General features: G+C 34.9%; 1 protein-coding gene across 2 annotated transcripts in view; it reads right to left on the minus strand.

Annotated features, from left to right (window-relative positions):
• Positions 1-1,081, minus strand: part of LOC131035003 (very-long-chain aldehyde decarbonylase CER3) — a 47,889-nt gene extending 46,808 nt beyond the window's left edge. The window contains exons 1-2 of one of the 2 annotated variants that reach the window (XM_057966638.1): positions 925-1,081; positions 516-733 (exon numbers count right to left, since the gene is read on the minus strand). In XM_057966638.1, the coding sequence (XP_057822621.1) occupies positions 516-733; positions 925-984 (278 nt within the window). In that variant the 5' untranslated portion in view covers positions 985-1,081. The remainder of the gene's footprint in view (positions 1-515; positions 734-924) is intronic. The other variant, XM_057966639.2, reaches the window with a different exon arrangement.
• Between the last annotated feature and the right edge of the window lie 22,660 nt (positions 1,082-23,741).

Genomic DNA, 23,741 nt, shown 5'->3' on the forward strand with positions numbered 1-23,741 from the left:
AAAAAAATCGTCAAATCCAATATACCATTTAGAAACTTAAGATATTCGAAATTAACTATAATAACCATGATACTCTACCCTAGTTTGAAAAATAATTAGACAATATTAATCCATAAACATCACATCTTGAACTTAATAAATTATCATAACGTCATCAATCCAACTCAGCTCCAAAAGCACTTATGAGACATTAACTACAGCTTTTAAAATGTTGAACTATTTCGTTAAGACATTAATTATAACGTGCAACTGCCACCGCATGGCACTACGGCTCGCATGGCAATAAATAGAAGAAATAGTCAATCACATTAATTCATAACAGTCACAAAAAAAAATGTAATTGCCCAATTAAAAGCATTCTAAATTGATATAGCTCTGCATTAAACAGCCAACCTCCAAGAGCAATTCGTTTCTATTAATATTGTATAGCATTGAAAAACCAACAATTTTAAATTAAAAAATAGAAATTAGAACTGTTGGGTGATTAAAATCTTGAAATGAATGAGCATACTAACCAGTGAAATTCTCTGTCAATCTGATCGAATTCTACAGAATTCCAGTGGATCTGATATCTTCTTGAAAGGAACTCAGCTCGAGAATAAGAATGCCAAGCTTGGTATAGAGAACACCTTAAGAAGGATATAAGAAGAATGTGTACAAACCAGTAGCCTTCTCCACTGTTTTCCCATATTTCTTCTGCTGCCTTGAACAGTAATGGTGCATACAGAAAGTACTGCACACAAGAATACAATAAAATAATGAGTGTAGTTTTTGGATTTAATTGTATACGATCTTTTTCTGTATCAATAGATCATATTCCATATTCCATCATCAGAATGTAACAAGAAAACCAAAAAGAAAAAAACTATCATACCCACAAAAGGAAAGAAAACTCAAACAAAACTATCAGTTAATCTGTTTCACCTTGAAGTTGTTAAGCCTCTCCCATGGCCATCCAAATAAAGGACCTTTGGTCTTCTCCATGATATGTCTAACAGTGAAAAATGATTGAATAAGTTGAAATGATAGCAGTGCAAGTTTGAGAGATGAAGGAAGCCACAGAACATTTATAAAAGGAAATAAATTAACCGAATGGTGGGTGTCAGTACGAATTTGTCTAAACTTGTATTATTAATGGTGAAAACAACATCAAAGCTAACAGGGGATATATAGTTGTAAGCTTTAAATTGGTGTTAATGTCCATTTGTGAGATCAATGTATAATGGGGTGGTAGATGTAGTAGTTAGATGCATATTCATGAGGAAGAATGCGAGCTGGCAGATTGGCTTTAAAATTTTTAATTTTACATTATACTTCCGACCCAACCATCATGAGTCAATTTGGTATTTCTTTGTATAATTTCTTGGTATTTAAAGAACACATCTACATCAAAATCTATAATTGATTTGTAAAAGTTGTTTGAATGTCCTACATTGCTAATTTCTATTAATTGCTCATAATTGTAAGGTGAATTTGACAATGTGTTGATTATGAAAAGTTGATCTTAATAATTGTGAACACTGTAGTTGTTACAAGATTATATGACATTAATGATCAAGATGGTCATATGTTGAGAATCTATGTTTATTAGTTTCAATTTGCATACATCACAAATTAACTATGAATTGAAACATTCATTATTAAACCACCAACTCTTATGAAATTGTGAACGCTATAGTCATTACAAGCTTATAAGACATTAAAGACCACTTTTCATATCACAAATTAACTACACATTGAAAGTTAGATCTACAACATTCATTATGAAACCCCTGACTCTTATGACTATCTACCAAAATAAATTTGAAACTGTGAACACCATAGTCATTACAAGCTTATGAGACATTAAAGACCAAGTTGACCTACTTTGAGAATCTATGTTTATTAGTTCAACTTCCCATGTCACAAATTAATTACACATAGAAAGTTAGATCTACCATATTCATTATTAAACCTCCAACTCTTATGAAATTGTGAACACCATAGTCATTGCAAGTTTATGAGACATTAAAGTCCAAGATGGTTTTGAGAATCTATGTTTATTATTTCAAATTTGCATTTCACAAATTAGCTACATACTTAAAGTTAGATCTACAACATTCATTATTAAACCCCCAACTCTTATGACTATCTACCAAAATAAATTTAAGAACATACAATGTAAAAAGTTGTCATTATACTTCCAATACATTTAAGAAAGTAGTTATATTTTTGAACTAATATAAATTTAATACACTTTTGACTCAAGAAGGTGCATAACATTTAAGTTAAATAAGCTTTTAATGGCATTCTCCCTAACTACTTTTTAATAATTTATGAACTTTTAATGATGTTTTCCCTAACTATCTTTTAATAAATTTAAAAGATTATTAATATATATATTTTTTAAATTGAATTAAAGGGAAAAAGCAACCACATAAATAATGTTAGAGGCTAATTAAACAAATGTAATCAAATGGAAAATAAGTAGATTATATAAATAAGATTAAAAATTATCAATAAAAGATAAATGTTAAATTAGATGTTTAAATAAATTTCAGAACTCAACAAATTATGTGGATATTAAGCTTTGATTTTGACGTAGATATTTATGTTTAAGAGTAAGGAAGTTATTCGTCATGGTTCTTAAATTTGTAATCTACCATGACTCGTAAATCTAATTGTGCACATTATGTGAGTTCATGATATCCATGTGTGTGGACTTGATCCAACTACAAAGATTGGAACATGTAAGCCACAAAGTTGATTAGAGATAATTCTACATGCTAGAAAATGTTTGCCTTGATTGTTGGTGTCTAGCTTTATGTAAGGATAGGCAACATTTACAAACACTATTAGATAATCTATCATATTGGAAGCATTAAGAAAGCATTTTAGTATGTTCTTAGAATAATGAGATAATGTTGATCTAATCCATTTTATCCTCTTGAAACCAAAATTTAAATGTTCTTGTCTCTTGGATGATTTTATTAAATTAGGATAAGTCTTTAATTACATATATTTTAAAACTAAAATAACTCTTAATCAAATAAAATAATTTTGTTGTATGTAAAATATTTTCAAATAAAATATTCATAAAAAAATGTATACAGATTTTAAATCATAACACTTGATGGTCGTAGTGTGATGAGAGTATCATATTATTTTGGATCATAATTACATCCTATTTAACTTAGAGTACATATTTTTTTTTTAAAATACACCATTATATTTTTGACCTTTTATAATTAGAAAAGTATCATTATAATTATACTTTTCTTATTTTTATTCTATAACTATTTTTATTTTAAATTTAATAAATTATTTCTTTAATTTTTATAAAACAAATAATACAACAATGTGAATAACTTTAAATGAGAAATTGAAATATAAATTCATTTCAATTAACCTATAAATTATTTTTATTTAAATAATTATTTTAAATTTATATGTAAAGTTTGATCTAAGAATAAATTATCTACTTTACTTTTTATGAAAAAAATAACATACAAAAATATTTATTAAACAATTAAATGAAAAAATAATTCAAAGACATATTTTATTAGATACCTATTAATTGTTTTAAATTTTTTATTTATTTTATTTGACATTTTCTTATTTAATAAGGTCTCCATAATGTTATGTTTATTATTAAATAACATCACTATATATTATTAAATATTAATAAGGGGATGACCCCGCAGTGCAACGATGTTGCAAACTCCGTGTTAATATGGAGGTCTTGAGTCCGATTCTTCAAACTCATTGCCGTTGTGAGGTGGTTTTCACTGCAGTTGTTCGTGCAAGGAGCGGTTGACTTGGAAATCTGGCACTTTGAACACCGACTACCGTGGGGGTGTTAATATCCCTTTCTTTGCCAGTGTACCTGTGTTCGCAGTTTCGGTTGCTATTTTGTTCCCTTTCGTGGTGGATCTTGGCCTACTCTCACTGTGGTGTTCATGCCACATTAGACGATCTTGGTTTCCTTGACCTACATTGACTCTGCTCTGCCCCCGACACTTCTTCCTCGTGTTGTGGTCCCTCTTGTGCCAAAAAATGTCGATGATTCATGATGCCCCCGTGTCAATTTAAGGACCGACAAAGCTTGTGTTGGAGAGATAAGGAGAATTGTAATGGAGTGATAAGGAGATGTATGGAGAGATAAGGTGTATGGAAAAAAATATATGTAAGAGTGGCATTCAATTCATTGAGGAGGTGGTAATACCTCATCATGTAATCCCTCGGGGAGGGGATCCCCCATTGTGACCCCCACTGGTTCGTAGCTCCAGTTAAAAGAATTCTTAATAAATAAAAAAATCACAACATTACCGATCAAAAAAAATATATTAATAATTTCAAGTGCAAATGGCTTTCAAATTTATGTTAAATAATATAAATTAGGTATGTGATCACTATAGGCACCCAAAATCGATCACTATCATTTGGTCAATTTACCTACATTATTCATCTCTCCTAGCTAGCCCTATTAATTGAATAATTTATTATTTAATTAATTAATTTATCCCATTCTTCTATCTTTTGACCTATCTCAAAGGTAATTAATTTAATTAATTTACAATCTAATATACCCTTAGCCTTTCTACCTATTAAATTAAATAAATTCTATAATTTATTTAAAATTTATTCACATTTCCAATTTTTCTCTAAATGAAATTAATTTTATTAGTTAATTCTCTCCCCCTTTCTCTCCAAATGTCACTTCTTAATACCACCTAATTACCCTCCTAAAAATTTGCACATTCCTAATCCCTTGGATTAGGGAGGGGTCAACTCTTTGCCATAAATGACCACCCATATGTCAACTCAACCTTAAAGGTTTTATCCTTTGGGAAGGAAGCCCACTTGGGCCCTCTCCCAAAAGGCCACATTAAGAAATCTAAAAATTCTTTAGTTGTTTTCCTCCATTCCTTTGAAATGGGGGGACAAGAAATGCCTTTATCGCAAATCTTGTCCATATCCTAAGGTTGCTTCCCCAACTACCATCTCCCTCTCAAGATTTCCCATGTTGCCACTTGCAAACATCTCATGGCTTGAGAGAACCCTCTCATCCTCCACTCTTGATCTCTAAGATTGCATCCTACCTCTCCATTCCATTCTCCCCTCATTCATACTACTAGCAATTAGAAATTTTTCTCATCTCATCCATCCAAGTCGTAAGAGCACCATTATGTTTCTGAATTTTTGTGAGCATACATCAAAATCAAGAATCCTGGACAAATATACATGATGAGGAGATCATCATACTTAGTTTGCAATGAATTTTGTAATGTTTTGATATATTTTTAGCCTAATCTCTAATGTTGCCTTATTTTGTGTTTCTAAATTGTTTTTATTGTTAAATCAATTCCTTTGAAATAACATTTCATTACACACATTCTAGGACACCCAATGGGACCCATGCCACTGGTCTAAACTAACAGGAATAGATTTCTAGGTCATGTTTTGGTAGATTCACTCATACAGAAATAGATTTGATCCATGCAAAGGTGGATTGGTTAAGTAATTTCTCAACTTTAATACTTTTAAGTTTGACAACTTTAACCCCAAATTTTTTTGATTGATCAAATTTGCTCATATCTGAGCTAGTTTGATATTGTTCGTCTAGATTTGTGAAAGGAAGAATAGTGTGGAAAAATGCTTCCAAATGTTAAATCTAATAGAAGAGTGAATGCAAAAATTTCTTATGAACCCTTTAATTGTTATAGATTAGATAAATACTTACAAATTCATATTTAAACAAATAAAACCATAACACCTTATTTACTTGGGAAAACCCTTTTAGAAAAAAACCCACACTCCAAAAGCTTGACCTCGATTGTACTCTTAGCAACATCCAATAGTTGCAATACAATGCACAAGGACAATTCTCTTCAAGATTAATTACATCAAAAAATAAATATGAATAACTTTCATTATATAATAGCTTCTTAGAAGTTACCCAACCTATAACACAAAATACACTAAGAAGCCACATATATATAGATCTCAACACAAGTGGAAAACACCCATGGTTTCCAAAACCAACTCATATGGGCATAAGGTTGAAGTGGTGTCACAAAAAAACAAGTTGTCATTTCCATGACATGTTACACATAGAAAATTTCCAATTCACTAACTCACAACTCACCCATAATGGTCATCTTTCCATATGAAACACCTACCTCACACCACTTGTCAAAAATGAACTCCACCATAAATACTATCTGCCAAAAATAACTCTCCACAACTCTTCCACTTAACTAGTTATCATCATATTAAATAAAATAAATGGTCATAGTCCCAACATAGCAACCTATGACAATAGTCCCCTAAATTTTAGGACTTCCAAAGTGGGTGCAAAAAATAATTAAATAATAAACATATTAGGACTTGAAGGGTGAGACACCCATTCTCCTACTTATTGAAGACTTGTCAAGAGTCAATCCTCCTTATCTACTCAAGGCCCCAAGGCCCATAGAACTTGCACACCATCTAAACTTCTTAGTGCTCACTGGCTTTATCAGTACATCTACAACATTCACCGGAGTATCAACTTTTTCCATCTTTACCTTTTCATCCTCTACCATATACCGAACAAAATAAAATTGCACATCAATATGCTTTGTTCTAGCATGAAAAGTAGGATTCTTTGATAAACAAATAACACTCTCGCTGTTAGAATAATTAGTGTGTGTAGAAAAAATGTAATCTGAAAAGGAATACATTAAACATATTAATACACTCAATCACAAAATCAAAGCAACAATCAAGATAGGAAGAAGGAAACCAAAATGAACATAAAATCAAACCAAAGTTGAGTATGTTGGCCTCCTTCATACAACAATTTGTCCTTTGATGGTAGATTGGATGTGTGCTCATATTTTTGGCATCATAATGGTACTCCAAATTCTCAAGCTTGCATAAAAATGGTGAGAGCTCATAAGTAGAAGTTGATAATTCTTGGTTGCATAATGAGAGAATGGATGGATGATTTTGTTAAGTGTTGCAATGGGGGGCTTCACTTAGTGAAGCTGGGTTATATCACCCGTGTTCATGGCATACTAAAGAATCCCCCTTTTTTCAAAACATATTGCCCTAAACTCCTTTTTTGTCACCCCCTCCTAATACATAGCCTAAATTAAAATCTCCCCTATTTTCACCATATATTATATTTTTTCATAGCCTGAATAGAAAAACCCCCTATTTTCAACGATAGGCAATATATTGTACCCTCATTTTATTAAACCCCCCAATATGAATGCATGTGATATAATATTGCCTAGCTAGTGAAGCCCCCGTTAGTGTTGGAAGGAATGGAATGGAGGTCTAGGATGAAATGATGAAGATCAAGGGTGGAGAATTGTTAGGGTTCTTACCTTCTATGAGAGGTTAAAAAGTGTCAACCTAGGAGAGCATGAGAGGACAAGATGGTTGGGAAAGGAGTGAGGTAGAGTGCAAGAAAGATTTTCCATGATGGCACTTCATGTCCTCACACTCCAAGGTACTTGGAGCTAAGGAATAAAGGAATTTTAAATTCCTTGAAAGGGAAAAGTGGAAAGGGGACCCATGTGGGCACCTTCCAAAAGTGGATGGCATTGAAGGTCAAGTGGGCTTTAAGAAGAATGTTGTTTAAGGAATAGGTTGATTTTCCCCCTAATTACCATGATTAGGGGTGTGCAAATTATTAGAGTAGATTAGATTAATGAAAAGAGATTAAGATACAAGTGGGAATTGTAGGAGGATTTGACATTTGGAGGGAGAATGAGTGGAGGAATTAAATATTACTTTTGATTCCAAGTGGAGGAAAAAGGGGTATTTTAAATTAAATTGAATTCAAAAATAGGATGAAAAGGGGAAAACATAATTACTTAAATAAATGTGGGGATTTATTTAATTAAATGAGAATAAGGACAATAGGTAATTTAAATAAATAAATTAACTCAAGATTGTAGAGGAATAACATTAATTTTTTTTTAAAGGGTAAACGCTTTTGACCTAGAGCTATGAACCAATGAGGCCACAAATGGGGGAACTCATCCCCACACTTCACTTGTTCAAATCCACTAGCACAACGGCCCAGCGAAGGCACAAGGCCTTGCGAGCACAATGGCCTAGCAGGATAGCATTAATTAAATAATAATAAATTATTTAATTAATAATGTGATGTAACTAGAACAATAATGACAACTAACTTGATCAAATGTTAATGATTAAATTTATTAGGTGTCTACATTTTGCCCCTCTTTGAAATGGCATTAAAATAACATTATTTCGAAGAAAATTAAACTGAGGACGAGATGATGAAAATAGAGTGAAAAAATGCCATAGACAAAGGTAATACTAGTTAATTTGATAGGTATGAGTGATACCCTCTTGATAGGGCAGACAGGAAAAAGGGGCTCGAGCGGCCTCTCAATAGGAAAAATGCAGAAGATGATAAAAAAAAGAAGAAAGGTGGAGGAAAACAGAGTGAGCGGAAGAAAACTACACAAAAAATGGAGACCATTGGAAGAAATGAGGCTGAAAATGACACCCGTAGGAGGAAATTACGCAAAATTTTAAGGTTACGGGGCCCCTATATAAGTGAAATTTGAATTTTACCCCTCATTTCCACACAAGTTAAAAAATAAGGAAATCTAGAGAAAATTGAGTACATGACACAATTACTACTAGAGTGAGCATCCTAGGCATTGGATTGACATCATTCGAGATATGTGACAAACATGGAGACTGGAGCCACATGTGAGTACCAAAAACCCTAACTCATTGTTTGATTTTGTATGCATTTAATGCTTTTTTATATTATAAATCAATGATCCCACTAAATCGTTCCCAATGGGTTCGTGTGGGGAAGGGCAAGATTGCAATCCCTCCAAACCTGTGATTTTGATAAAATGGTACGAATGATTAGTTGTAGTGGGATGGGTTAGATTTTATCAATCCCATGAAAAATATGGTGGCTTCATGTAGGGATTGCTAGGATTGATGATCTTGCCAAAATTGAGGGGTAGATAGATAAAAAGGGTGAGATCACTTGAGGATCGGCGAGAATGACAATCCCATCAAAATAAATACTATGGTTTAGCGGGTCCACTCATAGAATAGCAAGTCCACAAGAAAAGTGGAAAGAGCAAGAAAAATTCAAGGGGATTGATTATCTTGCAATGGTATAGTAAAAAATGAAGGGATTTGCATGAGTGACTTGCAAAATGGTGGGATTGCCAAAATTAGAAGAGCAAGAAAAATATTGACCAAGAAAAATTTAGGGAGAAATTTGACTAGGCTAGAAAGGGAAGTTGATGGTCATGTGGTGAAAATTGCAGTGGAGCATAAATTCTTTGAATTCATGGAAACAAAGATCAGTGGTGTTGCAATTAGCAGACAACTATGGTGACATAGAGTGGGCAGTGGTGGATCGAATTGGCTTGGGATATTTGGCAAGGATGCGCCACATTAGATCACATATCGAATTATTGACCACACTAGTTGAGCAATGGTGGTCAAATACATGTAGTTCCCCTCCCTGATTCATCTTTCTTTTGTGCATCGATAGACTTTCTTACTCTTTTATGATGTTTTGATTGGTACTTATGGCTTTATTTATATCTCGGATGCTTATAGTGATCATAGACATTTCATATTGACACTTGATACATTCAGGATTATTATTATCTATGATTGGTGATTTATATGCACTCATTATATGTGCAAGGTTTATATTTGCTTATGATGATATGATGGCATTTTACTAGTGCTAACCCCACCTCATGGATATATTGGATGATATGATGATGTGATTTTCATGTTTGTTTTACTACTGCATTTGTGGAAGGGATGATGTCATGCCACTCATCATGAGCATGATATGGCATCATAATTCTCTTTCACTTGTCTGATTATTTTGTGATATATGCAATTGTATACATTGTTTTGTGGATATTGGTGTTTGCAAGATTGTAGGTACTAGACATCGACTCCACCTGGTTCCACAGGTTTGAGTGTGTCTTTATCCCAATGGCAAGTTGATTGGAGGTGACAAGAGATCCTATCCTACACTCTAGGTTTAGCTGGTATCTTGTTAGTTTTGGTGTCTTGGTTATAGTTGCATTATTTAGTGTCATATGGTATTTTATGTTACCCTATGTTGGGCTGCCTTGATGAGTTGTGGTTATTAATTAAATTATTAATTAATCAATTTACATAGTTTATTAATATTAAATTAAACTAATGGATGACATTGATATTTTATATAATTGTGTATCTTATTATTGAGGGTTATTATTTATTAATGTTATTTTATGATTTTATACTTAGTTGAGCCTTTAATTTGATTTATTTATTTTATTGTTAAGCCTTTCTATTTTATTTATTGATTATTGGTTTTACTTATTATTTAATCTTTTACCCATTTATTTATCTATTATTTACTTTAATTACACTCCTCTATTATTGGCTGTGAGATTTGGAGGTTGAGATAATATTATTTATATTATCTTTGTATTGATTTTCAAGATGGTTAGTAGAAATTATAATATTTTGTTTTATTTTGATTGGCTAGGAAGGTTGTATAGTTTTTGATTATTTTTTATTTATTTGGAGATTTGAGATTTTCGGGGGTTGCTTGGTGGAAGAATTTTCTGAATCCTATTTTTTGATGAACGTTTCTTGTGAATTGAATTGGCTTGAGTTTGGCTTTGGAGTGCTTGGAGTTGTGATTTCACTAGCAGATTGTGGATTTGGGGCTTGGTTGTGTTTCTTCTGCAACTTGATCTTCCATAACTTCTAATTCCAAGTTGGGGATTTTTAAACCTTCTTATGCAATTTCATTCGAAAATATTGTATTCAATGTGTTTGTGGGAAAACGATTTCTAGGGAAAATTCTAAAAAGGGTGATTTTATGGTTGGTGCATTTACTGTGATATTATTCCTTGATTTTGATTATTGGCATTTTAGTATTCTAGAACTCCCATAGTTGTGCATTATCGTGGATGGAGTCTATCTTTGTGTTTGTTGTATGCTTGGGTTATTGGCCTATGTTATTCTGTGGGAGTTTTAAGCTTCCATCACCTTGAGAATACCTTTAGTATTGTGACTGGTGATTTGATGTAGTTTGGTATTGCCGAGAATGTGATATTTGGAGATCTTGATTGTTCAGGAGATTCTGCTCTATGAAGAGTTTCTGTATGGTGGTCAGAAGTAATGTACTATGTTTGGTGTTTTGATTCATTTGTCAATTTATATAACTGCGTTCTATCCAAATTTCACCTTGTATCTTCATATTTGTCTTTGGTTTAAGTATTTATTTCATTTTTTGACTTAGTCGATTATTTTTGTTTCATTTTTGAGACTTTTTATCTCTCTATCTTAAACGTGCTAATATGGTGTGCATATGCGCTAGACATTTTGATATATGTGTTGATGTAATGTGTAAATGCACTAGTTTGGAAGACATATGTGCTACTTTAAGGCTTGAATGCACCGTTTTGTCTTTTGTATGCGCTATTTTATATCTTATATGCACAAATTTGTTCCTTGAATTCATTGAACTATTGTATTGGATTTTCTAAGTCATTTTTGTTATCTGTTGTGATTTTTGCCTGTCCAAAGGTTGTTTTTTGTGTCCTTGTGAATTCTTGTGTTGACCCAAGATTGATTTTTATGATCAAAGATGGATATTTATGTTGTTATGGCTTTTGAGCAAGATGGATGTTCCTTGTTGTGAATTATTAGGCTCATGTTGAATACATGAGATTATTGCAGTCATTGGATGTTATATGGTTCCATGTTTGCTTGTGCACGAGGTTGTGATTATTAGCCTATTGATATGCATTTATAATAAATATTATTTGGAAAAAGGAATCTTGGATGGATATGTTATGAATACTTGAGAGTCATTGTTTATTTGTGTATGCATGTTGTTATACTCTAAGATCTAGGAACGTGATAGGAGGAGTGGGCTTCCAAGTGAGTGTCAGGGTCATGAGGAATAGACTGCCAGGAAATCCTTGAGATAGGTGTTGGGGTCTAGACCGCCAAGAAATCTCATTGGGAGTTTATTTTGTAACAAGTGATAACCTAATTAATTTAATCTAGATGGGATGGGTAGTAGGATTTCACATTAATAAGATAGGAAATTGTTTAGTGGTGCCCCCACTCATGGCCTTGGAGTGATAGTATAGATTCGAGATGAGATTTGGAAGGCCTTGGAGAGGCAACCAAACTCCCTTGATTTTTTCAAAGGTTGAGACGGTTCCGCATGAGTATCATGGGGGTCAGGACAGAGATCCCAGGAACTCCCTTTGTTTTTTTTTGTGGTGATAGCATGCGATGACAATCTTCCCTACATGTGGGTCCTAGTTTCTTATGCCTTGTTTGTTGGGAGCCTCTAGGATTCTTGTGTTTTGAATTAGCCTTGTGATACTCATGTGATTTATTTTTCAGTTGTGGTTGTTGTTATGTCCTTTGGTAGCTAGGTGTCAACCTAGATCTAGAATGTGTGTGGGATCTTGTGTCATTCTTTGAAGCACGAATGGTGGTTCCTTATGGTTCCAAGTGGTTGGATGCCTTCTTCCATTGGGATTTCCTCTTTGTTGGATGTTTGTGTGCATGGATATGGATTCGTATCTCTCCAGCTTGTTCTTGGATTCTTGGAGCAAAATATCATGTATTTTTATATTGAAGGACATCATTGTCATCATATGTAATTTGGATATTGATATAGTAGGTTGCACGATTATGGTTCTTGTAATAAGAGATGTTGTTGTAATTGGTGCAGGAGCACCCAAGGACACAAAGGAGGACAAATGAAGTTTAAAAGAGCTTAATATCACCCATGAGGTGAAAATGATCATCTATAATAAGTTGATAGTTTGGTGAGTCAATAAGACCCAATTGATGTAAGGCATTGTCATGGTTGCATTTTATAAGTCACCATGGATAAATGACCATGTGGGTCAGTAGGAGTATAGGCATGAGTTAGGAAAATAAATATTGGTCCTAGAAACATCAAACCAATCCTTGAAATAGGTTGAATACACCTTGGAGTCACCAAGTTTGAAAAGTGCAAGTTGACAACTTTTGTTGTCATTATAAATTATTGTAAAAAGGGATAACTAATCCTCCAACGGTTCAAAAGTTTGAAAAGTGGTTGGAAACTATTAGGGAGGCTATATTATGCCCACTTGGATCAATTCCAGGTTGTTGTTGGCATAGTTGTTAAATTTGATGATGTTTTGGAGTTTTGAGCAATACAATATACTTGGAGTTTTCTAAAATTTTGTGTTTTTAATGTTCATTTATGATCAATACGAATTGGTGGATGTCTAAAACCAATTGGATGAGTTAGGGAAGTGTCTTACCTTTCATTTGAATCAAGTTTGAGGTTTTGTAACAATCAGGTTGTAGGGATCCATCCAATTCTAACTAGATTGGTCACAAACCCTACCGACACCTAGGGTTTCACTGTAAAGATGCCCTTAATCTAACATTTTCACCGAAGGACTAAACAACCTATGGGGAAAATGTTAGAAGGGCCATTGTATCATAATATTTTGGTGTTGGTTTTTAGGGAGGCTCCAAGACTGGAGAGATTGAATTGACCCTAGGTGGGCATCTCTATGTGATTGCCTGAACTGTAGAAGTGGAAATCACTTGCAAAAGATAAAGGAGATAGGATCAAGTCTAGAAACCTTGGATTTGGTGGTTTTAAACCTTACCCCAAGTTGTAGAAGTGTTGGTTTAGTTAGGGGACTAATATACAAGGTACGTGCTTTGTAAATTAGGCCTAATTGGCTTAATTAGGTCTGGAAGGACAGTAAGGGTATAGACCTTTCAACTTGTGGTTAGAGCCTAATATTTTGGGAAATTGTGTAACTAGATACAGGGTATCTAAATCCACCTTTATTTTGTCTTTTCCTTTGGAACTTTGCTAAGTTGTGTTTGGAAAACTCAACCGATAGGGCTACTAGACAATTGGATAGTTGCGAGGCAAGTAATTCCTAACACATCTGATTGCTAGATGTTATGGGTGTTTTGTGTTGTTAAACCACCAATAGACAAAACCTAATAGGTTTCCATCCCACCAGTACCAGAAGATACTCAATCAGTTCATACAAGGGTGAAGTGTTTTAATCATACCAGTATCGGAAGATACTAAACCGGTATGGATCCGGTCACACAAATTGTTGTGTGTGTTGAGCATTTGGTAGGTGTGTTGTTCACACATTGAACAAACAAAATAACTTATTATAGACATAGTAGTTGTGGGTGAGAGAAGGTTTTCATCTATTTGTTGCTTGGCTCTGCATCAAATTGGTATCAGAGCACGAGTTGGATCACTTGGGAAAAGTGATTTGTGGTGTATGTCCATGGAAATAAGTGAGGGAGAGGCTAGCAACATGCCTCCTAAGAGTATGTCTCAAGATTCCATAATGAAGTTATTTGGAGAGATGTTTGAAAACAAAGTGAGGGAGTTAGAGAAGGCCAAAGGCAAAAGAAAGGAGGGTGAATGTGACTCTGATGAAGAAGAAGAAGAAGGGGGAGAAGAAGAGACCCCAAGGTAGGCAGTTGAGTTACCTATAGATTAGAGAGCATTTGTTGAGGTTGTAGACACCTAAAATTAATATTTAATTAATTTAAACCTATCAACATAATTAATTGACTTAATTGTGTTATCCTCATTCCTCACAGAATCAATTAAATCTAATTTAATTAATCCTATCACTATTGTCCAATAATTAATTTATCAAATAAATTAATTATTCCCCTATTCTTCTAAAGTTCCCTCCAATAATTGAAGACGAGAAAAGCAAGCAAGGTGGATTTGGATGGTTAGCATACAAATCAAAAACACTAAAACATATAAAACATGAAGCATAAATCAAATTACATAAAAAACATGAAGACAAATGCTTTTACCTTGCAAACCTTTACCTTCTCCCTCGGATGGAGCTTGGATGAAGTCTAAGTGCGCCCAAATGCCTCCAACATGATGTCGATTTTGCTCCTAGATTTCTTGATGTGGTTGGCTCTCCAACATTGTGCACAAATGGATGTGATGGATTTGAAGGATGAGATGGATAATATGACTAAGTATGGATGAAGGATAACTTTGGCATGATGAGGGTGCAAAGATGGTTTTCTAGGCACAAACTAACATCATGAAGTTGCTAAAATTGGAGATGAAATGTGAGAGGATGGAGTCCTCAATTTATAGGGAGAGAGGAGGAGAAATGAAGGGCTAGGATTAACCCAAGATGGAGGGTCAGGATTCCTTGTGAGCCCACACAAGGCCCAAGAGGAGGTGTGGAGACCAAGAGATATGTCTTAAAGGTATTTCTTGTCTCCACACTCCTCAAGGTACATTGGGAAGACTTCCCAATGTGCCTTGAGAAGAGCAAGGGATGGGACATTTCTTGAGGAATGAAAAGGAAGAATTAAAAATTCTTCAAAAAGGATGCTCATGGGAATTGGAGGAATAAGGAGGAATTAAAAATTCCTTGGAAGATGAGATGCCTAGAGGAATGTGAGATTTTTAAAATCTCACATTCACCTAGGAAAAGGGCATTTAGGGAGAGTGGTTGGATGGAAGGGACAAGGAGTTGACTTTGTGGCTAATCATGATGATTAGCCATTAGCAACTCATTAGGAGAGGGATAAGGGTAGATAAGATTTGTAGGAGGATTTGACTAGGAAAGAGAATGAGTGGAGTGATTTAAAAATTAGAAGAATAATGTTAAGTGAGCTTAGGGAGTTTCTAGAAGAATTTATTAGGTTAATGATGGATTAGGAAAAGGTGATTTGTAGGAATCACTTAGGTTAACTAATTAATTGAAATTAATTAGTTAAGAGGAGGAATTTGAGAAGATTTAATATTGAGGATTTTTAGAAGAATAAAAGGGGATTGATTTATTAAATCAATCACAGTCTATAGTGACAATATTAATTATAATTAATTAATATTGAGGAGAATTAAAAATTGGCATAATTAATAAATTAATTATGTCAAGAATTTAAAAATAATTAAAATAATCATTTTTAAGTGTCTACAATAATTATTTCCTCTAAACCCACTCAGTTAATTAATTCTTATTAATTAACCTAGTCATGTGATTCCTACAAATCATTTTTCCTAATCCCACTCAACCTAATTAATCCTCCTAGAATCTCTCATAATCATGCTTATCATTATTCTCCAATTTTTAATTCCCTCTCATGTCACATCAATATTGAGTCTCTCAAAGAAATTCAAATTTCTTTGAATCCCTCAATGCATCCTTATTTTGGAATTTTTAATTCCTCATATTTAAAATTCAAATTTCTCCCCCCTTTTCCTGAGTAATTTTATATTCCTATTTATTTTCCCAAGACACCCTTGATCCATGCTTTCTATCTAAAATCAATCTCAACCCTTCATAATCAAATCAATCTTGGCTCTCCATTGGCCTTCTCCAATCTATAAATTGGAGCCTGTTCTCCTCACAAAGGATCCACTTCTCATGCATTGTCATGTTGCTCTTGTCTCCTCTCTCTTCTTCCTTTAATCTTTCAATTCAAATCCATCCAAAATCCATCCAATAATCCTATCAAATCCAATCTATCTTGTTGAGCACTTGGAGAGCGTTCCACATCACAATCAAGGAGATAATCCAAACAAGCTAAGGAGGGGCGCATCCTTAGCTTCACCAATAGCTCAATCCGAAGGAGAAGGTATAATATTGCAAGGTATAAACAATTTGTTTATGTTTTCATATGGTTTGTTGAGGTTTAATTTTTTTGATGTGTTTGAATGCTTTATTTGCATACTAACCGTCTGATCTCACCTTGCTAAGTTTTCCTCTCTTCAGAGGTCCTAAAGTCCATTGGCAGAGAATCCTCATCAGGTAAAGATGAAATCCCTATGTTTAGTGGGAAAATGAATGCAGAAGAAGTGATGGATTGGATTGAGGCATTGAAAAAGCATTTTGAATGCAAAGAGACCCCTGATAATAAGAAGCTTATCTTTGCTAAGTCCAAGATGAAAGGAGCAATGCTCACTTGGTGGAATTACCTCCAAGGTGAGAGGGTGAAGGAAGGTAGAGGTATGATAATCTCATGGGATAGAATGTTGGCAAAAGTGAAGGCGCAATTCATCCCGGTAGACTATAAAGTCCAAGTCTACAAGAAGTTGCAAGGTTTGAGGCAAAAAGACCTTGATGTGAGTACATATACCCAAGAGTTCCTTAGGTTGAGTCTAAGGACCAAACACCATGAGGAGGAACTAGAGAAAGTGGCAAGATATCTTAGTAGATTGAAATATAGTATTCAAGATGAGATCAACATACTAGCACCAGAGACAATGAACAAGTGCTTTCAACTAGCACTAAGAGAAGAGGAGAGCTAAAGAGAAAGAATGATCAGAATAACAGAGGTAGAGGGGGCAAAAACTTCAGAGGTAGAGGTCCTATGAATGGTAATGGACAGAGTCCTAGGCCACAAGGAGAGGCTAATAAAGAAATTCAGCATGGAGATGGTAACACAAGAGGGGGTTTCAGAGTAAGAAGACCCAACCATAGAGGTAGATTTGGTGGAAGAAGCTCGGAGCCTTTCAGATGCTACAACTACAATCAAGTAGGTCATACCACAACTAAGTGCCTTGAGAAGACCGGATCAAGCTCCCAAGAAGAGAGGAGATCACATTTGGTTCAAGACACTGATTTTCAAAGTGTCAATTCACCTGATTCCTACGGACTTCTAGAGAGAGGAGAAGCCTTGATGATGAGGAGGACATTGTTGAAGGTACCGAGCAATACTAAACCTCCACAAAGGAAGACACTCTTCCAGACCACATGCAAAGCATGAGGCAAGGTATGTGAGGTTATTATAGATTTAGGTTCAACTGAAAATTTAGTATCCTTAGAAATGGTAGAGAAACTAAAATTAAGAAGAATTCCTCATCCATTTCCATATAAAGTTTCTTGGCTTACTAAAGGAAAATAGACCTTGGTAGAAGAGCAATCATGGGTTGAATTTCAGATAGGAGCATACAAAGACAAAATTATGTTTGATATTGTTGAGATGGATGCCTGTCATCTTCTTTTTGGGAGACCATGGCAATATGACCTCAAGGCCCATCATGATGGACACAAGAACACCTACTCCATCACCAAAGATGAAAAGGTGATTGAATTGATACCCCTGTAGGATAACAGTGAGGATCAGAAAGAGAAGGAGGCCAAGATCATGATCATGGAAGGAAAAGAGTTCCTCAAGTAAATAAAGGAAGAGGGAACACATTGTTTTGTAGTGATGTCAGTACCAAGGCAAGAAGAAGAGCCAATTTCAAATGAAAAAGTAGAAAATAAAAGGGTGACAGTCCCTGAGGAGGTGGAGGAAATGTTGATCAAATAAAAGGACATAGTTGCAGAAGAGTTGCCAAGAACCTTACCACCAATAAGGGAGATAAACCATTGCATTGATCTCATTCTCAATGCCACCTTACCAAACAAGCCAGCCTACAAAATGACTCCCCAACAAAATGAGGAAGTTGCAAGGCAGATCCAAGAGTTGCTTGATAAAGGTTTGATAGGGAAGAGCTTGAGCCCTTGTGAAGTCTCGGTTGTCTTAGCACCAAAGAAGGAGGGAACATGGAGATTGTGCACTAATTCCCAGACCGTTAACAAGATAACCATCTGGTATAGATTCCCTATGCCTAGAATAGAAGATTTTCTTGATTGTTTGGGAGGTGCAAGGCATTATTCCAAGATTGATTTAAAAAGTGGTTATCACCAAATAAGGATTAGAGTCCGTGATGAATGGAAAACTGATTTTAAAATAAATGAAGGATTCTATATATGAATGGAGGGTGATGCCATTTGGGTTGTCAAATGCCCCTAGCACTTTCATGAGACTCATGAATAAGGTGTTAAAGGAGTTCATTAGTAAGTTTGTCATAGTGTATCTAGATGACATACTAGTGTTTAGCAAGACAAAGGAGGAGCACCTAAAGCATTTGGATATGGTCTTGAGAAGGTTGAACGAAGAGAAACTAATGATAAACATGGAAAAGTGTGTGTTTTTGCAGGAAGAACTAACTTACCTTGGGTTTGTGATTTCTAGAGGAAATCTGAAAATGGATGTTGATAAAGTGAATGCCATTCTCACATGACCAACTCCTAGAACAATTGGTGATGTAAGGATTTTTCATGGCTTAGCTACCTTTTATAGGAATTTTACCAGGAATTTTAGCTAGATTTATGCTCCCATGTTAGATACCATCAGGGGTGGATAGAAGTACAAATTTGCATGGACCAAGGAGGCAGATGAAGCATTTCAAATGTTGAAGAAAAAGGTATCACAGCAAATAGTTCTTACCTTATCGGATTTTGACAAAATCTTTCAGATTGAATGTGATGCAAGTAACTTGCTAATAGGAGTAGTACTTAGTCAGGAAGGTAGGCCAATTGCATTCTTTAGTGAAAAATTGAATGATGCTAAAAATAAATATTCTTCCTATGATTTGTAGATGTATGCATTAGTTCAAGCACTAAAGAAGTGGAGGCATTATTTGCTTCCCAAATATTTTGTTGTGTATACAGATAATCAGGCACTAAGCTTCCTATATAATCAGGAGAAATTGAGCCATAAGCATATGAAGTGGATTGAGTCCATTTAGGCCTACACCTTTACAATCAAACACAAGAAAGGTGTCTCAAACAAAGTTGCAGATGCTCTTAGTAGGAGGACACTAACATTTTCAGAAATCCAGTTGGAGAGTGTAGGAGTTGATTCCATCAAGGGTATGTATGCTATAGATGAAGATTTCAAAGACATTTACAAGGTATGCACTGAGTTTGGTAGCCAGTATCATTTAGAGTATTCTAATTATTTGATTCAAGATGGTCTTCTTTTCAAAGGATGCTAGTTATGCATTCCTAAATGTTCAATGAGGGATAAAATAATTAAGGAGAAGCATAGTGGTTGTATGGGGGGACAATTTGGATTAGAAAAAACTCTTGAGTTGGTGAGAAGATTTTATCATTGGCCTAAATTGCAAACATATGTCAAAAAATTTGTGGATTCATGTGTGGTGTGTCAAAAGGCCAAAGGGACAACAACAAACGCAGGACTATACCAACCATTGTCCATTCCTTCAAGACCTTGGGAAAGTGTGAGCATGGATTTTTTGATGGGTTTGCCAAGAACTCAAAAAGGTTTTGACGATGGTTTTGTGGTTGTTGATAGGTTTAGCAAGATGGCACATTTGTTGCCATGCAAGAGCACATATGATGCTACATATGTTGCAAACCTTTTTCTTTAATGAAGTTGTGAGAAAACATGGTTTACCCTTTAACATTGTGTTGGAAAGAGATGTGAAATTTGTAGGACATTTTTGGAGGACTTTATGGAGGAAGTTAGGCACAAACTTGTTTTTTAGTTCAACTTAACATCCCCAAATGGATGGCCAAACAGAAGTGGTCAATAGGTCACTCAAAATTTTGTTAAGGTGCCTCACCAAGAAGCATGGTAAAAAGTGGGATTCCATCATCTCCCAAGCAGAATATACCTATAATGATTCTATCAATAGGAGTACCAGAAGGAGCCCTTTCCAAATGGTCTATGGACTGAATCCAAGAGGTGTGCTAGAATTGAGAAATCTACCCTCAACTGAACTTATCAGTGCTTGTGGAGAATAATTTGTTGAAGGGATAAAGGAGATTCATGACCAAGTCTGGATGCAATTGCAGAGAAGTACAAAGAAGTACAAGGAGTAGGCTGATAGAAGAAAGGGAGATGTGCAGTTCCAAGTTGGAGACATGGTATGGGCCAATCTGAAAAAGGAGAGATTGCCAAAAGGGAAACACACAAAGCTCATGATGAGAAAGGTTGGACCTTGTCCAATACTCAAGAAGTTTGGGAACAATGCATATGAAATCTAATTACCTTCAGATATAGGTATATCCCCAATCTTTAATGTTGTAGATATGACACCATTCAAAGGTACAGTGCAAGAAGATGGTACATTTACGATGGATGATGCTACAAACATAATGAAAGACTTTCCAAGTTAAGGGCCACCCAAACTTGAAAGGATATCAGACACCAAGATTGTGAAGAAAACTAGGAATAATGTCTACAAATAATACCTTGTCAAGTGGAAAGGACTCCCTGAGGCAGATGCAGTATGGATGGATGAAGACTGGATGAAGAAACATGGGACTACATTGTCAAAACTCATCTCAAGTGGACTTGAGATTCAATCACCTGAGGAGTATGGTGCAGGAGCACCCAAAGACACAAAGGAGGATACAAATGAATTCTAAAAGAGATTAATATCACCCATAAGGTGAAAATGATCATCTGTAATAGGTTGGCAGTTTTGTGAGTCAATAAGACCCAATTGATGTAAGGCATTGTCATGGTTGCATTTTATAAGCCACCATGGATAAATGACCATGTGGGTCAGTAGGATTCCAGGCATGAGTTAGGCAAATAAATATTGGTCCTAGAAACATCATACCAATCCTTGGAATAGGTCGAATACACCTTGGAGTTGCCAAGTTTGAAAAGTGCAAGTTGACAACTTTTGTTGTCATTGCAAAATGTTGTAAAAAGGGATAACTAATCCTACAATGGTTCCAAAGTTTGAAAAGTGGTTTGAAACCATTAGGGAAGCTATATTATGCCCACTTGGATCGATTCTAGGTTTTTTTTGGCTTAGTTGTTGAATTTGATGAAATTTGATGATGTTTTGGAGTTTTGAGCAATACAATATACTTGGAGTTTTCTGAAATTTTTTGTTTTTGCTGTTCATTTCTGATCAGTACGGATTGGTGGATGTCTAAAACCAATTGGATGAGTTAGGGAAGTCTATTACCTTTCATTTTAATCAATAGTGAGGTTTTTTAACAATTGGGTTGTAGGGATCCGTCCAATTCTAACCAGATTGGTCACAAACCCTACCGACACCTAGGGTTTCACTGTAAAGATGCCCTTAATCTGACATTTTCATCGGAGGACCCAAAAACCTATGGGGAAAATGTTAAAAGGGCCATTTTATCATAAGATTTTGGTGTTGGTTTTCAAGGAGGCTCCAAGATCAGAGAGATTGAATTGACCCTAGGCAGGCATCTCTATTTGACTACATGAACTGTAGAAGTGGAAATCACTTGTAGAAGATAAAGAAGATGGGAACAAGTCTTGAAACCTTGTATTTGGTGGTTTTACACCTTACCCAAAGTTTTAGAAGTGTTGGTTTATTCGGGGGACTAATACAAGGGGTACTTGCTTTGTAAATTAGGCCTAATTGGCTTAATTAGGTGTGGAAGGACAGTAAGGGTACATACCTTTCAACTTGTGGTTAGAGCCTAATCTTTTGGGGAATTGTGTAAGTAGATAAAGGGTATCTAAATCCACCTTTATTTTGTCTTTTCCTTTGGAACTTTGTTAATTTGTGTTTGGAAAACTCAACCAGTAGGGCTACTAGACAATTGGATAGTTGTGAGGCAAGTAATCCCTAACACATCTGATTTCCAGATTGTATGGGTGTTTTGTGTTGGTTGGACCACCAATAGACAAAATCCAATAGGTATCCATTGCACCAGTACTGAAAGATACTAAACCAATTCATACAAGGGTAGAGTGTTTTCATCATACCGGTACTAGAAGATACTAAACCGGTATGGATCCGGTCTCACAAATTGTTGTGTAAGTTGAGAATTTGGTAGGTGTGTTGTTCACACCTTGAAAAAACAAAAGAACTTATTTTGGACATAGTAGTTGTGGGTGAGAGAAGGTTTTCACCTAGTTGTTGCCTAGATCTGCATCAGTAACCTTATTAGACATGCTTTGTATCTTGGATATTCATTATTCTTGAAATTAGAGGTTGAAATTCATGATGGAATAGAAGATATTATTTAGATTAATGTATTTTATGTTATTAAGATGAGAATTATGATTTAGTCTTGTGAGAAATCTTCTATTTGAGAATGGGAATATGATAAGGCAAATGTTGGTCATTGCTGCTGCTAGGATATGTTGTTGTCATTGATGTCAACATATTCCTCTAATTTTATTGCTCCAGTGGTTGCAGATTGGTCTACTGGGATCATGGTTAGATGTATGGAGTATTTATTGTATCATTATATATTTTTGTATTGGTTTTAGTGATCTGGTTTACAGGTTGGTTCTTCTGATCAATGTTTTATAGAGTTTGATATTTCCTCTGATATACTCCGGTGTGATCAAATCTTGAGCTGAGACTTTGGGAGATTGTTTGGGATGTTCACGTGTATCTTTATTTCAGATGGATCATGATTTGGTGCTCCGCAAGTTATCTTTCTTATTAAAATTGATTTTGTTTGAGTGTTCTTGAGTTTCAAATGTTGATCGATGAAGATTCTGATGAGTGGTGTTGGTACACCTATTATAGATGATTCTAACGTGCTTGCTGGTGTTTCTTAATTATGTTCTATTTGTTTTGATGATCTACATTGATCATTGCGCATGGTTTTGGTGTTTTTTTAATCTGGTGGTGTTTTTCATGCTATATGAGACCTATTTGGTGGTGTGGTGTGTTGTGGTTGATCTTGGAGTTGATTCCGATGGTGTTGCGTGTTTGGGCATTTGGTTTAGGTCCATGTTATGTCATGTGTATCATTATAATTGGTCTGGTGGTTGATTAATTGTATAAATAGGTGATAAAGTCATGTAAATTCGGTATCAGTGTTGTGTATGCATTATCAGAGAATGGTAAAGGTGTGAACAAGTGAATACATTCTTCGACA

This window comes from Cryptomeria japonica, chromosome 4 (assembly GCF_030272615.1).
Source record: "Cryptomeria japonica chromosome 4, Sugi_1.0, whole genome shotgun sequence".
Lineage (NCBI taxonomy): Eukaryota > Viridiplantae > Streptophyta > Pinopsida > Cupressales > Cupressaceae > Cryptomeria > Cryptomeria japonica.